This window comes from Orbicella faveolata, unplaced genomic scaffold (assembly GCF_042242905.1).
Source record: "Orbicella faveolata isolate gen_17 unplaced genomic scaffold, um_ofav_v1 contig_15, whole genome shotgun sequence".
Taxonomy (NCBI): Eukaryota; Metazoa; Cnidaria; class Anthozoa; order Scleractinia; family Merulinidae; genus Orbicella; species Orbicella faveolata.
In genome coordinates, this window is record NW_028301542.1 from 9,407,473 (window position 1) to 9,425,288 (window position 17,816).

At 37.3% G+C, this 17,816-nt stretch overlaps 2 protein-coding genes and 1 long non-coding RNA gene across 4 annotated transcripts in view; 2 read left to right on the forward strand and 1 right to left on the reverse strand.

Moving 5' to 3' along the window:
- Nucleotides 1-58: 58 nt before the first annotated feature.
- On the reverse strand, nt 59-17,750 carry LOC149113467 (uncharacterized). Its single transcript, XR_016206814.1, has 3 exons — nt 17,530-17,750; nt 5,106-12,796; nt 59-3,666 (listed from the first exon to the last, which is right to left on the reverse strand). It is a non-coding gene; the product is annotated as an uncharacterized LOC149113467 (long non-coding RNA).
- The window catches only part of LOC110051305 (disco-interacting protein 2 homolog B-like), a 41,026-nt gene continuing 25,785 nt past the window's right edge, over nt 2,576-17,816 (forward strand). The window contains exons 1-3 of one of the 2 annotated variants that reach the window (XM_089288327.1): nt 2,576-2,779; nt 9,930-10,037; nt 12,741-12,806. In XM_089288327.1, coding sequence (XP_089144453.1) covers nt 2,614-2,779; nt 9,930-10,037; nt 12,741-12,806 — 340 coding nt within the window. In that variant the 5' untranslated portion in view covers nt 2,576-2,613. Of the gene's footprint in view, nt 2,780-7,977; nt 8,040-9,929; nt 10,038-12,740; nt 12,807-17,816 lie in introns of those variants that run through there. The other variant, XM_089288328.1, reaches the window with a different exon arrangement.
- LOC149113468 (uncharacterized) lies at nt 12,813-16,180 on the forward strand. The gene has a single exon (XM_089288331.1). It carries the CDS (start codon nt 14,311-14,313, stop codon nt 15,385-15,387), a length of 1,077 nt encoding a protein of 358 aa, XP_089144457.1. The 5' UTR covers nt 12,813-14,310; the 3' UTR covers nt 15,388-16,180.

Below are 17,816 nucleotides of genomic sequence, written 5' to 3' on the forward strand. Positions count from 1 at the left end.
GAGAGATTCTGAAGCTTACCAAAGCTTTGTCAGTGGGGGTTTTTATTTCGGTTTTCGGTTTTGGACGAAATTTATTGCGGTGTGGCGGCTTTGGACGATTTTTTGCGCGGTTTTTCGGTTTCTAATAGGCCCCCCTGCCCCCTCATCAAACGGCGACGTTTTTGGCCCTTTCTGTTATGCAGAGGCAATGTTTCTCAGTTATTAAACGGCGAAGCTTTTTGTCCTTTCTATCATACAGAGGAACCTTTCGGCCCTTTCTATTACACAGAGATACTATTTCGCGGTTACAGAGGGAAATGTTTGCAAATTTAAATTTTATTCTGTTGATATAATTAAATGCAAAATTTTTAGAAATATATTACTCTGTTGTTAAACCTGTTCGTTTCATTAGTACGAGAGCTGAATTCCAATTTTTGAAGCATAAAGCAATTAGCTATATTGTTCCTCTTTGTGAATGGAATGCACCCGGGTGGCACGGAGAACTGTAAAAGGAAAAGGCTTGTTAAGAACACAACACGACATGTAGATCAATGAGTATCAACTCTCCCCAATATTTTAAATTGCTTCATTTTAAAACGTTGCATCTTTCAATTCTTTTCACAGGACTTCTGAGACAGGTTTGATAGTAAAAGAGAACGCACGGAATATATTATGCAAGTGTCATTCAGTATTAAAAAGGCAGGACATAATCATGTTAATATTATTATCAGTTAATTTTTTTGTGTTTGTGGTCTGGCAGAACTACTGTAGTTATCCTCTCGTCTGACAATGTACTTCTTACAAAGAAAATTAAGCGAAAATTTACTTCATTGCTCTCAACAGAAGACTACCTTTTCACAGCACCGTTTTTTTTTTGGTTTTTGTTTTTGTTTTGTTTTTTTTGTGCGATTTGAGCATGCCTGAACTGGCCACACGAAACAAGTATGTGGGCACCCGCATCTTCGCTCCAGGGACGTCTGCAAAAGAAACTTGGAGTCAGTTGAAGTTAATGGATGGGAGGAGCTGGTATCTGACTGCATCAGGAGGAGACAGGAAGTACCTGCTGGTCTCACCAGATCAGAAACCAGGTAGATACAGGTTACCAAGTCAGACGCACTCGGCGGAACTACAGTCCACGGACCACACCCCAAAGCACCCGTTCAGTTGCAGCGGGTACGGCAGAGACTGCCACTCCCGCACCGGCCTGTACAGCCACAGGGAGCGATGTTCCATCATTAGCTGAACAACAACCTCCAAGGCGCAGCCCCATGATCTCCAGAGATCGACGGATGCCGACGATACTAATTAACAATTAGATTATTCTGTCAAGATTTCTATTTAACAGACATTATACCACATAATACCACTGGATACCCTCAGCATTAAGTTTGCTGGTACCCATGTATACACCTGGGTGGAGAGAGGCACTGTGAGAGTAAAGTGTCTTGCCCAAGAACACAACGCAATGTCTCTGGCCAGGGCTCGAACCCGGATCGCTCGATTCGGAGACGAGCGCACTAGCCATTAGGTCACCTCGCCTCTGACGAGGTGGTAACCCTGCGTTGGACTAGCGTCCCATCCATGGGGGAGTAGAAATACTCCTAGTTGCTTCATGTTACAGAAACCGGGATGAGCTCCGGCCTGATGGGTCAGTTGGCTCGTATGCAGACTTCACCTTTTTACCATACCACTGCATACTAATGGCGGATACTGTACGATGCCTCAGCCGATCAGACTGCAGCATTTGCTTAAGTATCCAAATTATTACTAATGTAATAACATCCATTACACTCAAGTTCTGTTCGTCCTATAAAAGACTAGTTCTGCCAATCTAAATTTTCCGGTCATTAAATCTACTCTTTCATGAGAGTGATATCCCAGAATATCGCCTATGCCACAGCAAAGATTCGGAAATACAATAATGTTGCAAACGGTTGATCGGCGTCGGCGCTAGTTCCCAGTTAACCGCGACATCGCGGCCGACTCTTGCCCGATAAACTGTTGTTACCTCAAAGACTTCCGTTTTCTTCGCGAGAGCGCTTCTTTCTGGTATGTTGGGCGGAGAAAGAAAAGGAGGCTGTAGTAGAAAATGAAAGGGTTTCATAAGTGTACTTACCTGGTGCAAAACAATCTATAATATGAAGGCAGAGGTTTTACAGAGCATGCCCGTCCATAATTAACTACCCAGCACAAATAATCAAGCTTATCGACCACAATAAATTTACAAGTAGGCCTAGCAGAATGCGACGCAGATCTGTTACAGTGTAATTCGTTATGCACAATGAAAGGGAATTAACGAAATCCATTTCAAAGAAAATTTTGAGACAAATTTAGTATAGTTATAGAAAAAGTGATATAAAACGTCGCTGTTTTATAATTGCCTGTATTATGCGTTTCGAGTAAGCTACTGAAACAAAAAAGGCTTACAACTCCTTCACTGCCCTTGAAGATTTACACAAATGCGTGAGATAATTCAATTATATGCCTATAATCATGCCATACTGCACACGGACTGGTAACTGTTTCAAAATGAGCCAATTAGATTGCTTGTTTTGTGTTTATATTACCGGTGGTTTCTCTCCAGTGTTTGTCGCGGTTGCACTAATATAGACTATACAAATAACGCCAGTATAAATGCTGTACAAATCTCTTGGTTTACTTTTCAAGTCTGCTACATATACACTTTGGCTAGCTTACGTCGTGGTGAGCTCTACAGCGCGCATAATGGCGTGGATTTTTAGCACGCTATTCCGATACTCATTTTACGGTTCGACTGCGGCCGGGATTTCAAAAGATACAGGTGAGCCAAGTACATTTTATTGCGAAAGCACTTCCCTTAGCAAAGGACAAGTCTATTTTTCAGCCGATTTCACTGCTATACAAAACTATACAGAGCATCCCTAGTTTTCATAAATATTACTAAGCGATTAATTATCGTTTTTACGTAGGACTTGATACCTTAACTTGCATATGTCACTAACAACAGTGCAACAGTAAAAAAAGGCAATCCAGGGTTTACTCGTGGAACTTTGCCTAACCTTGCGACGTAATACGTACATTCATATATATTTTTAGATGTTCAATTTATTTTCGAATAGCGTATAAATAAGTATATGTTTCCTCGCTATCCATTTTCCTCGACAAATCCAGAACTGCAAGTAAACACTGAACGCTTAATGCAGACTATCAATATACAATATGCAAGGAAATTCTATATTTCCTGACGTCACTTTAGAATTCAGTTCTCAGGCTAAATATAATCAGGATGTTTGCAAGATTTTACATCTTTGTCATTACTGTTGAAGCAGTTCAGTTCTAAGGTTCTATTGCTCGTTAAGCAGGCTGGAATTTTTGGTCAGGTGTAATATCTCTATTCTGATAATGAATCAAGGCCTAAATTAAAAGGTGTCTAAGTGCCTCGAACTAACATCTTGTCCGCCTAACAGAAAGAGATCTCAAAGTGGTGTGCATGGATGTCCCTGATAGAATAGGCATACAGTACTACAGCACTGAGGAAATGTTGGGCTGTCAAAAGTGAAGTACTTTAATAATAACTTGAAATCCACAAGTTAGTGGAGATCTTCTATCGTTTCATGCAACAAAATGCTGACATGTACAGTTATGCTGTTAAGGACGGTGCCTACTTTTGTTACTGCGCACACGTTCTGCGCATCACGCAACGCATGGCTTAAGGTTACCGTATACCTTCAGGGGTGTCTCGCGTCCAAGCGATGTAGCGCGTCCGGTTTAAGATGTAGCTACCTAAACCCCTATATCAAATTAAAGCTTATAGAACTGGCTATCAAACCATACCAACAATTTTGAAATAAAATGAATTGCCGATTTTTTCACGGCCACTAAATGCAAGCGTCCTAATCACCTTTTGGAAGCTACAAGTCAAAGCGAATTTTGTTTTTCGCCAATTTATTTTTTCCTCGGTTTCAGGACAAAAAGCGCTAAAAAAGCGTGTCTGCGTTTTTCCATATTCAATTGCAGTAAAAAGTTACAGAACATTTTCGAAATAGGATTTAAAAAATGTGAAGTGATCGTACAAAAATCGCTCTCGGAGAAAAAATACTTCGAAATAAACAATTCGCAGACACGTTTTTGTTTTTTATATGTTAATCTAGCTACTGTCCAAATTTGAGGGCAAACAAACAAATTCCCTTCGAGTTGTAACTCTTTAAAGTGTCTGCTTCAAGGGAAAAAATTTATTTGAGAAAACAGCGCTAAGAAAAATATCTTGCTTTGCAAACAAACTCCGCCCACAAACGCCTTCAACTGGGTTCTCAGATCACTGAGCCAATCAGCGCTTGGAAAATTTACTACCATTAACTCGCGGTGAAATTTAGAACGCGTGAATCTCCAAAAAAACCTTGCGTTTCGCAATGCGCTCAGGGCGGAGAGATAATTTTTCTGCAGCTGGGTGTTTCTTAAAGCTGGTTTGGCAAAATGGGGAAGACGAAAAAGGATACGAACGCTAGAGTAGCTGGGCGACGAGAACAAACAAAAGAAAGCGCGGCAGAGCAAATGTGCATGGATAATATTCCAATGGATCTCAATGAGTTGGACGATTCATCGGTATCGAACTCAAAAAAGAGTCACTGTAAACATCGTTGTTATCGCTGTCGAGTTCCCAAATTTTACACAACCTTTCTCTTCTCTTGACTCGATCTTTTTGCTCGCTTGATACGTCCGCAGCTTCATCCGCGAGGCCAACTTTCGCTTGTTCACTCATTGATGTATTTTGATTCATTCTTCGTTTTTTCGAACTGGTAAACGGAGTTTTCCGTGGTCCATGTTTACTTACAACTTAATAGAATTACATCTAACACGAAAAATGCTTGGATTAACAATGCTGATTAACTGAGTAGCCAGCGAATTCGTGGTATCCATATCGGTAATATTCCCGCGAAAGTAGTCTCTGTTGATTGCATACACGTTATAGGGCTGTCAATCAAGAGGGAACTTTTACTTCCAGCCATAACGTAAAACCTCCATTTCTCCGCCAATATTAATTTTTTTTTCAATTTTGTTTTCAGAAATTAGAGATTACTTTTCGACCATTACTTTGAGCCAAAAATCCAAATTTGAAGAAAATTTCCGATCTGAAGGTATACTGTAACCTTAAGCGCCACGCGCGCGCTGGGTTGACATGACGCAATCAACTACGCTACGGCCAAGTACCCGACTAAAGACGACTAAATTGAAAGCAAAATTTTCCTACTGTGACCAAATCAAGTTTAATGAACCTGTTCTTAAACCAGGAACACCAGAACAGCAGCATATCGCTAACCACGGACTGCTAACGTCTTCCAGCTGAAAAACTTGCTATTATCTGTCGAAAATTATACTGAAATCCAGCTGTAAACATGTACCTGCAGATGGCGTAGTGCGCGCGCAAAACAAGTGTGAGATACGCAAATGTTTTACCTACTGGGGAGGTGACAGGAAAAAATGTAACGGGCACCGTAAAAAGTTTCAAAAAGGATCAATAACTTAAAAAACGCGTGGTTACCCCTATATTTTATGTTATGAAATGGAAGTGGCAAGCCTATTCAGCACGTGATTAGTTTTTGGGTGTGAGCAAAAGATATTTAGACTGTATTTTAGTTGAAACAGAGGAAGGCTGTCAGAGAAGCTAAAAGCGCTGTTGCAACGATTTTGTTATTAAAAACATACCAAAAATGGTTTTTATGTTACCATTTACCATGTAGTTTTCAGATCTTTATATATGTGTTTGCTTTTCTGTATGTAAAGGCGAATTCTAAAGAAAGCTGTGCAGAAATATCCTCTCCTTCTATTCTCAGAAAAATGCTGATGTCAGCATTTTTGTTGAGATTCAAGGCTAATTATCTCGAAAAATGTGTAGCTACCCCCTTTTTTCTTTAGGGATTCCAATAGCCCTTGCAAAGATCTACTTTTTCCGCGTGGTCCTACCCTGGCTCAAAGACCTTTGTATTTAGTAGGCACTGTCCTTAAACTTTAAAATTGAGATTCGGTTCCAGTCCAGCTCCATCTTCTCGGCGTGGGAAAGTCTGAAGTAAAATAGGCTGAGACGAGAATTAACATTGCAAAACTTTGGAAATATCTGACCTTCCTGGCGTAGCTTCACTAATGCTCCACAAATATAGTAGAGGTACACGTAATTTTTTGGGGCGTTTATTTTTTTTTTTAATTTTAGTTCAGTTTTCTTTATTTTGGGGGTGGTTTTAATAAAACAGTTATTCCACCCGCGCGCGTTGGATACTCGCCTCGTTAGTTATCTATCATTTCTTACAATCCATCATATATTAACGTTCGCGCGCGATTGGTCTAAGCGCGTCACGTGACTGAAAATACTCCAGCTAAAACTGGGGAATATCCGAGTGATATTCCTTAATTTTTAAAACTGCACGTGTTGCGAAAAATATTTGACGGATAAAAACACGATAACCTCCATTTGGCGAGAAAATTTGTTTGGATCGCTTCTCGGAACAGATAATGTCCGCGGACAAATTTGCTAGCATATTCTCACGCCAAATGGAGGCTATCGTATATACATCCAAAGGGTGCGGGTGGAATGATCGTTCAATAGACCTTACCCCCAACATAGTCCCGTTCAGTGTTAGGTTTGGACACAGTACAAAGTTCTTCTGCGGATAATACTATCACGCACATTGCGTGGATGTTTCGTGAAGGATGTAAATGCCTAAATAGCCGCTTGAGCTGTCCACGTGAGCAAAATTTGGCTATTTCTAGACCCGCGTAGGATTAAAAAAACTGCGGAGGGGCTACTTTGGAAGAAGGCCTATATGGAAGATTAAGATGATTTCCGCAGAACATTCGAGCAATAATGGCAAAAATTAAGTTAGCAGAAAAAACGTCATGGCATGGTAACATTTTGAATACAGCTAAGAAGAACTTATCGAGACTGAAGCTCTCAAGCTGACCCCGCGAGAGTTAATTGAACTTGAAGTTATCCATATTTCAATTAAAACAGACGTTTCGCGTTAGTTAAAAACACAAGAACACACTCTTTAAGCATTCTTACGAGGTTTGACATTATCTTTCTCGAGAATGCTTGCGAATTTCATCGCGGGGTCACTTAGAGAAATGAACTTAAGTGAGTTGTTTTAAATAGTATTCCAAAAGTTACCGTGCTATGAGTAGATTTTTAGTAAATAATTTTTGCACTTATCGCTCGAACTTTGAGCGGAATCCGTTTGAACTATCTTCCATTCATCCTCTCTTATATCATATTCAGGGGGAGTAGATATTCTCCTAGTAGCTTCATGCTAAGGAAACCGGGATGAGCTTCGGTCAGCTCTTGATCTAGCTGTATGGGCCGCTTGGCAATACGCGGACTTTACCTTAACAGCTTTACTGACAGTTATAGCTTTGTCTTGTTTGCATTTCAAAAGTCAATTTATTTTTTTAAAAGATTTCCACCAGTTTTCTGGATCGAGAATCCCGAGCTACAAGTGACAAATACCGTCCACCGAAAAAACAGTCCATTGTAGCCTGAACAGGATGTCGGAACACCATACGTGTATACAGCTTGTAAACATGGGAAGATATAAAGAGAGGTTCATGCGATCCGGCTACCTCTGTGTTTAACCCGTGACTGAATACAGTTACCTTTTCCTTAGAATCTTCCTCAGTATCCAGCAGTAAACGTGTACGTTTATAGCTTTGAATGGTTCGAAGTTTGTGTATCTTGCCAGATTTTTTTATTTGATAAACGCGAACCAACACCATGACACAATCAAAACCCAGAATCAACACTCCACCCGGGCCGTTAAATTTACCTGTTTATAAACTGTTCTCCGTTATTTTATACGGTAAATATTCCACGTGGAGCTCTTTTAATTGTCAAATTGTCAAAACAATTGCTCGCATGACGTCATAACAACTAAGAACAACCCTTAAAAATAATTCCGGTTTTTCGCCTCGCTTTGTCGCTTGCACCTATTGTCAAAACACATTTTACATTAACGTGTTAAATTGCATGTGACCACGACAGTTGATAATGGCTGCTCACAAACGCTGGTCGTATCCTCGAATTGTTCGTTTCAACGGTAAGGGAGTCAAATTGTTTTCTTTGTGAAAAGTAAGTTGGAAATTAAGGAATTGATATCCCACAGAGAGAAAGTCTTTTATCGGAAATGTGGTTGACTGAACACCACGCGACACAAATGCTGCTTGTTCATAGCGTGTGGTAACGGTGGCCAAGTAAAAACAAAGTGAATTTACAGTGTTATACCTGCCGACAAAAGAAACCTCGTTATCTTAGAAAAATATTTGGTTGATTTGCAACGCTACCGTAGGTTCAAGTGAAATTAAAACAAACCACCATGATGTTAGATATTTGTAATTATAAACAACCTTCATTTGCCTCAAGAGGATTCATTTCAACGGATACAGAATTGAATTCACCAAAGCTAAACTTATCACAACATGTAGTCATGATCATCAGGAGAGATCTTGTTTCCTTTCCGTAGTCTAGTCGAGGAGTAATATCGCATTTCTTAACTTATTTTTTGTCTCAATTTTCTTGCTATGGAAATACACCTGTTACATATAGGACTTATTTGTGAATAAATTTGAGTATCATTACAGTGAATTTTGTGTAAATTAAATAATCAGAGAACAAACTGAGACGAATGCAACACTGATATCAAATGAATGGGAAAATGCGGAAATGGAGAAAATTGTTTGCTGTAATACGAGATCTAATTACGTGTTATACCAACCTGCAGTAATATTCCACTTATAACAAATTGAGAGCAGAATTTTACTCTTAACTGTCGCTATTTCCGGCGGTGTCTTCAACCTGTGGATATTAAATCATTTATGTCGCTTCAAAAGCCGGCTCAAACTGATGCCCTCAACTATTACTTGTGATATTTTTTTTCTATTTTAGTAACTTTAGAAACTTGGAAAAATTAAGTAGATTATTTAACCATTTATTGTATTTATTTATTTATTTATTTATTTATTTATTTATATCATTTATTTATTCCTTTTTATTTTTTATTTGCGCTTGCCGCTATAGACTACTAGGGTAGTAAACGGTAAATGGAGATTTTGTGAGAAGGTGTGACTAGCGTTTTTCTTTGCAACCCAGGACAGAGACGACCTTCTAAATTGCAAGACCGAGACTTCAAAATGTTTTAAAAGGAAGTATCAGACTTAGAGACTCTAAGACGTTCAAATGTTATTTACGTAAACAAACAAGTAATCGAGACTTCAATAATTTCTTACTCTTGCATGAAAAAAAATCGAGACTCTAAGAGAGCTTTATTAAAAAGTCGAGACTGCGAGATGCACATAACTGCTAAAAAAAAAAAAAAAGCGAGACTGCGAGACCCTTAGTTTGCATAGAGCTTCCTTCAAAAGCTATGTATGGCATATGCTCAGGATCTTGCTCGCAAGTAGTTGTTATATATGTGCCAAATTTTGTTTGCTTATTATAGTCATCTGAAAGGCCGAATAAAATGGACCAGTGAACAAAATCTCAAACAGCTTGAAAGGGAAAACATTTTTTTAAAAAAACAATCATGCATGCGATTACGTAAACTCCCTGGCTTCAATTTAATGTTCTTTGATTCTCAGTGCGTGACAAACAACACGACGTAACGCAAGCCACCAATAATAAAAGAGTGTTAGATCTAGTTTTTGCAATTCTAAAGAGCGCTAAACAAAATACAAACTATGCATAATCAAAGGTTTTTACTTAGACCAAAATTCTAAAAACTGAAACGAAAGTAAAGAACAAGGCCAAATTATTTTGCCATGAAGGAAATGGAGCTGGAGTCCTGTTGAACGCTGGGTAGCCTGTCAGAACTTGTCACGTGACTCTCTAGCGTATTCCTCGCTCGATCGCTCGAGAGTGCTGCACGTAAACACAGTTGAACAACTGTTGCCTCGCCCACTTGATGTCGTAAATTTCTTCCTTTTTATTTCAGAACCTTTGCTGCAATCACGACCCACAAGTATGGCAGAGCCTCCAGAATCTTCCTTGCCGCCTCCAGTGCTTGAAAAATTGCGAGAGTTGAACGCCGAGCTTGCTGAAGGTGAGTGATTCTCACGGACTGACTTGGAATGAACCTTACATAAGCTCATAGCTAACGGAAAGTGTAACCTCACTTGTTGAAATTTATTAAGATTTTAGCAGATTTTGGTTAACAGGATTTGAGGGCATCTTACAGTTGCCGTTGTTTTTTGGTTCGTGAAAACTTGAGCGTAAAATGCTGTTGTGACATGTTATGGCGAAATCGCTCGACAGGTCAAGAAATCATCGGTCATCGCTTGCTTTTAAAATCATTCTTAAAATTTATGAAGTCATGAATTTATAAAAAGGTCTGATTCCTGTATGGTCATGACTTGCTGAAGTATTTTGTCAACATCATATTTCAAAAACTTTCCAAATTAAATGCTCACGTAGACCTAATGAATGGCAAAGCAGCGAAAATAAAATGGTTATTGCGAAAGGAGAGCTCGTCATAAGTGAGCTTAGTTTATTTCGTTGAGTAACTTTCAATTGATGTAGATACATTATTCTCTCGTTTTGAAATTTCCAATTAGATCGATGTATCACGTCGCGATCTCGACATGAAAGGTATTTTGAAAGAATGCATGATCATCAGAATGAAGACTTCCATGTTACAGGGGTTAAACATAAACCGATTACCATGCACCGAATGTAATTTTGACAACTTCAAATGTCGATCTTTTGTTTTCACACTTGAAGGCGTTACAAGCCAAACTAAACCATGATAAGCTTGCAATGTTATCGTTTATTATAACGCATATTTTACCGACAAAGAGAACTTTGAACTGGAGAATTAAACATTCATTTGAATTGTTGTTTGTAGTAATATTTGTTGAATGATTTGTTTTTATTTGCTTGTGATAGTCTGAAGTTTGTCACAAGAGCTAATAACAGTCTTCCAAAATGGCACGATTTATTTTTCGTTATTTTAAGTTGAATGTTGGTACAGAATATCATCTGCAGATAACTTTACTTTTACGAATGAATCGAATTCAAGATGAAGGCTACTGTGATCTTTGTGTAAATATTTGAAGCTATATTTTCTTGTAGACATGGGAAGTTTACTGGAAATTTTACAAAGTTGATGCAGAGGAAACCATTTCTGTGCAAAACTAATCTTGCAATTGTTGTACAGCTTTGAACGCTATTGTTTGTTTTGATAAATAAACCTGCTGAAGCTTATAATTTGCATAAAATTACAGTCAGCAATTTGGCTTATGCATAAATTACACATATACTGACAAATACTTTTCCCCTTTCCAAATGTAAAATATTATGAAAGAGTACTTTGCTGATGGATCTAGTAGAATAGGAGTAAATAAAATCTAAACTGCAAATAATCTTAAACATAAATTGCACTGTCACTTGTCCTAAATGGTCTTTGAAAAAAGTTCTTATTTGCATGTATGCACATTTATCAGTCTATAAAATCTTTTCCTGAAAGTCTGTGGTCTATAGTCTACAAATATTGCAAGAATTAGATCAATCTTGGTAGAAACACAGTTTACATGTCGTTTCCTTAATCTCAGTGGTAGGGCATCCAAACAATGAACAAACTTCAGTTCATAATTGGTTCAACTCCTGCTGGAAGAAGTTAGAATTCTTTTTCCAAGTAGATGTTACAACTTGTGTCACTAACCAAATAATACTTTATGCCACTGAATTTCCATTAAATTTAAACATAATTTATTCCTATTTATAGGATTCTTTTCATGTTGAATTCTCATGCAAATAGCAAATTGTTTACTCTTTTTTCAGTGTGACATACTTGTACACACAAAAACATCAACTGTTTTATTGTGTTTACATTCTACTGAATTTTTAATTACTGTTAAAGCTCCTGAGAGAAGAAGCAGTGCTTCACATCTACATCACATGATAATCACCAGTTTCTTGTATACCTTGAAGGACAAGATTGGTCCAAAACATTTTTGGTCACTTACAGTACATATCATTATAACTCATGTTAAGAGCTTTAGTAGAAAGAAAATTCTAGGGAAATCAAGTAAATATTGGCTAAGAAATAGGGCGCAAGATCTTTTATCTGAGGAGAGGTGTGAATAATTCTTGGTCTACTTTCTCAAGAATTCTTCGGAGGATTACACCTCATAAAGGATTGGGAGAGTTGTTATAAAGTTTTATAGATCAGTTAAAAAAGCCTGGTTGGGATTTCTAATTTCCTCAAGCTTTCAGAGCTAGGGCAATTCCTTTGCAACCATTCAATGTTTTTGCTCTGATGTACACAGTATATAATTATATTTTACTGGAATCAAGTATCAGAAAGTCTCTAACATGTAAACGTCTTCGATGGCAACTTTCTGGAAAGGATCTCTTCGTGTTAAATTACTTTAAAATAAAATAAGCAACCTCACAGTTGATTCAGACATTCTTGTTGAGGAGTTGCGGAATATTTATAGATTCATCAAAATAAAATATATATATATTTAGTAACTTGAAGCTAATTTTACAGCTTTTAATTTGATTAAGGTGTAAGGGACCTGTAAAGTAATCCAGACATGCAAATTATTTTAAAACTGAAGGCACTACTGAAGGATGTTGACATTAAATTCCTTGCTTTGTGTAAATAACTACAAGGTAGCGTTTATCTACAGAGAAACCTTGCAAAATGTATCCATGTACAGTTCATACTTTCCATCATTTGAAAGTTGCCTTGTTTCTCTCCTTAGCATCACTGGATGCAGCTGACATTTGAGTTCTCTTTCAGGTGATATCACTCAGAAGGGATATGAAAAGAAAAGAGCCAAACTACTTGGTCCATACCTGTCAAGAGGTGAGAACAGAGCTGTGTTTGGGATACACTCATCTTTACAATGTATTCAAAACATCAACATACAACTTCTTTGAACTAATCTGTATGCATTCAGTGGCCTGCAGGGCTGTCATTAAAGATGGTTACCTGTAACACCTGTTACGGCTGAGTATACTAAATGGAGCACGGATGTTACTAGTAAACTTGCCTGTTGTTAATACAGGTGTGATGATCAAGGCAACAGGTGACTCAAAACTTGATGACAGCCCTGGGCAGGATTTGTTCAAATGACCATCAACATGTTCTGAGAGCAATATCGAGTTTATCTTTGTTGATCACTTACAAAATTCTCCTGATCTGTATGCTTGGTTCAGGGCTGCAAATAACAGTCGGTCATCAGACTTTGGCCAACCAAAATTTGCTCATGTCCGATGAAATCCCAACTATGGTTGGACATGAATTTTATGGTAAGGATGAATAAAAAGCTACCTTGTGTAAATCTTAGGTTTTTTTGGTGATGTCCGACCACAATTTGTTTTGTCTGATCAAGATGACGTCTTAGTAGGACATATGTCCTTTCAAGAGAAAAAAGTTATTTGCAGCCCTGTTGGTTATAGTTAATATACTGTATATGGATCATTCCACATGAGAACAAAGAAAAAGACCATTTTTAAAATAAACTATTCTAGGATTTTAAGTGCAGAGCCATAATGCATAAGAACGGAAGTTTAAAAAAAAAACATGACCAAGTGTGGATTGCACCATGCACTACTGAGGGGGGTACCCAAAGTGAGCAACTACGAAAAGACTCCTATATAGGTGTAATGTATGGAATCATCTTTTGATCATAACTCAAGCAACTGAGTTTAGTAATGATCAAGTGTAACATTAAATGTTTTGATTAACCAAAGTTCTCTATTGAAAACCCAGGTATTTTCTTTTTACATTTTTTCAGAGGAATGTGTAACCGTCAAAAATATTGTCATGGACGTTACATAACGTCCATGAACTTTAAAGCGATTGTTCTCTCTCATGGCTTGTCTCTAAGCCTAATTTAAAAAATAACTTACAGTAGATGCTTTTTTATTTCACCAAGTAACAAATATCTGTGAGAACAAAACCTATCAACTCCAAAAGGTCACTCAAAAAATTTGATGTTAAGTTTGTCATGGACGTTACATCATGGGCATTACATTCATGGATGTTTCATCATTTACAACATTAAATGCAAGAAGCTTGGTAATATTTGCCCTAAAACCCTTGTTCTAGTATTTAATTTTGTTATTCAACAAAAATTGAGGACTTAGAATTCAAAACAATGTTGAATTATTATAAATAACAATAATATAACATTCGATAAACATTTCAAAATAAAAGTGAGCAATAGAAATTTTACACAACATTTCAATGTCGTCATGACATCATTATCAAGTGACAAGAAAATAACGGTTCAACAGTGTTATATATGCGGTGAGAGGTGTGATTGTTCATTAACATATTGGTTTAAACAAATAGTTTCGCGCGGATGGAATCCGATTGCGTGTTCAGGCTAGGTTTTAGGCTTTATGAACAGACTGACGGAGTGACAATGGGCTCACCTTTGGGACCCCTTATGGCAAACGCTTTTCCCTGCTCCATCGAAGAGAAATTAGAACATGACAACAAGCTCCCAGAGTTTTATAGGTGGTACGTCGATGACACACTTGCTACGATGAAGGATGTGCCAGCAGCAGAAGCCTTTTTAACAACACGTAACAACTGTCACCCATCCATAAATTTCACAATGGAACTAGCTTCTGACAACAAGCTACCATTTAGTGGTATGGAAATACTTAAGAAAGGTCACAAACTGGAAACCAGTGTTTACCGGAAGCCAACAAATACTGGCCTACTACTCCATCACCAAAGCCATGTGGACAAAAGGTACAAGAAATCGCTCGTTAAAACCATGTTAAACCGTGCTTTTCACCTGTCATCCACATGGGAGTCTTTCGTGACTGAATGTGATCTCCTGAAGCTGATGTTTACAAACCTCAAGTACCCTGAAAGCCTAATTAACTCCATCATTTCTCACTTTGTCACTACAATGATGACCAAAGATCCTCTCATGCCACCTCAACTACCCGTCAACGAAGATACTGTTCACCGAGTGGTATTGCCATTTAAAGATCAAACGTCGGCCGATGCAGTGAAAAAACAACTATCTGACCTGAGCAAGAAAATCGATCACATTCTTCAACCAGTATTCAAGAGTCGCAAAGTTTGTGAAGATCTCAAGATGCATGAACCAAAACCACCTCTAATTAATCAACAATGCGTAGTGTACAATTACCAATGTGATCTGTGCGATGCAGAGTATGTCGGGTATACCAGCCGGTATTTGCACCAACGTACTGATGAACACAGGTTCTCTGCAATTGGAAAGCATTTAAAGAACGATCACGGCCTTTATAACATCGACGACCTTGCCAATAATTTTTCTGTCCTAAAGAAATGCAACGGAAAACTGGATTGTTTGATTTACAAAATGCTGTTTATTAGAGAGAAGAAACCTAGCCTGAACACGCAATGGGATTCCATCCGCGCGAAACTATTTGTTTAAACAAATATGTTAATGAACAGTCACACCTCTCACAGCATATATAACACTGTTGAACCGTTATTTTCTTGTCACTTGATAATGATGTCATGACGACATCGAAACGTTGTGTAAAATTTCTATTGCTCATTTTTATTTTGAAATAATATAACAGTCAACTAAATGTCAAAGTGTAAGTTTTTTCATCTTCTAAAGTGAACACAGCAAATGGTCAATATGGCTCTGTGATTAAAATTTTATAATAAATGTCTTTGAATATAATACTTCTACTTTGTCTCTTAAGTTTGCAAGAATGTGGAACTAAACAAAGGTTCTTAGTCACAAACCATGCAAAGATACTGTCAGTAAAAGACCTAGTAACTTATGCTGTCTTGATCAAATATGTTCAGACAAGCTTGAAACAAGGCAGTATTTTTAGGAAAACCTTATCTACAAGCTTCTTGGCCAGCTTTCTAATATATGTGGGAAAAGAAGAAGGAACAGGGAATTTAATATGTTTTCAATATCATTAATTTCATTAATTTAATATCTTTTTCATGCACTGTAATGTCCATCATCTGGAATGTAATGTCTATGACAATAAAACAAATTAATAAAGTAATAAATTATAATATTTAGAGAGAAAGCCACCTCAGCCCTAGCTGGTTTTCATGCATGTCCTCTATCCTGATTGAAATTTGAAAATGTTGGTTAATTTCATCATCTTTTTCACACACTGTTACGTCCATGATCTGGAATGTAACATCCATGACGTTGTTTTATTATGAAACAAAGTAGACACACAGCACAAAAGAAATATTTATCAGTTCATAATTTTATTGTTGCCATTTTCATTGAAAACAATATCAATGGTTTCAAGTTATGCTTTCAGAATTCACAGGAATTTAGAGTTTAAGATTTGCACTTGAGAACATGGTTGATTCAGCTGTAACGTCCATGACAGCTTCATTTATTTAAATATATCTTTTTGGAAAAGAGCTCATTTGACGAGTTTTCAACTAAACATGCAACTCTTCCCCATCTGTCATGAACAAAGTAAAAGGGAATTATACTTTATTTTTTGTATCTTTTTAAATGATTTTTCTCTCACTAAATTTGTACAATTGATTGTGGAATGACCCATATGTGTTGATGTTCTTATTAAGAATTTAGGTCCTGGTCACTCCTGAAACAAATAGCTACTGATTTAAAAGCTCAAGTTGTACTTGGCCAACTGGCTCACATCGCCAGACCATATCCCAGTTTCCAAAGCATAACATGCCACTCCCGCTTGGTACAGCACTAGCCCATCATAGCCTCTGCAGTAGCATTTTTCAAGGATATTCTTAGTGGAAAGGCAGGATATGACTCATGTGAGAATCACATGTATTGCCCAAGAACACAACTCAGATAAGGTCCAGGTCTGACTCCCTCACAACATGAATGGTTAAAGAGGGTGTACTCTCACTTAAATATTTAGTAAATTGAACTAGTCTCACTTGAGTTAGTAAAAAATGCTGATGCTGTTTTTATGGCATCATGAAATTAAAGAAATGTGATGTCAAGAGAGAAATAATAAGCTTGTGATAACATGGATGCAAGTTAGCGCCACTGTGGTCTGAGCACAATTTTATCTCTCGAGTATCAAATCATGCCAGCCGTCAGGTTAGAAAGTTTAGTAACCAAGCCTGTGGTCTTGGATAGTGGACTTTGGGACAGAAGAAATCACATCTCCCATTCAACATTATTGATGGGCCAATATAATATTGAAAACTCCAAGAAATTGTTGAAAAAAATGTTCTTTATATTAAGAAGTTATCAGTTCTGTTACAAAGAGCTGACCAGTACATAAATTGACTGTACTTTCCCTTTTTGAAACAGCTAAGATTAGTAAACATCATATTTGTGTAACTGACGGAGGAAGGAAGCTGATTTGAACCAAAGCGCAGTAATTTACATTCATTGTAAACTGCTGAGCAGCAGACTCTAAGATTCTCTAATACACATGTACTGTGTGAAACACTGAAATTATTATTAATATTGTTATTAACATTATAAAACATTGGCTACTGAAAAATAATGTTTATGTTTTTACATATTATGGTGTCTACATGTAATTGTGAATCTGATATATGGTGGCATTTTTAGATAAAAAATAATACTCACTTTATAAGTCCTTTTGAAGTAAGGTTCTTCATAATTCTTCGATTTCATCATGATCAGATGAGTATTTAAATAAAAGTAAATGACATGTGATGTTACATTGTCATGAATCCATCGCTAACAGCTGTGGACTACACATATACAAACTGATCTTTGAAAGTGTATTCATGATATTGTGAACTGCAGTGTTGACCAATGATCTTAAGATGAGTTCAGTTAGTATTGCTTTCGGTATTACAGTGAAGCAATATTTACCAATTGAAGTAAAAAAAAAATGGAGTAACAATATA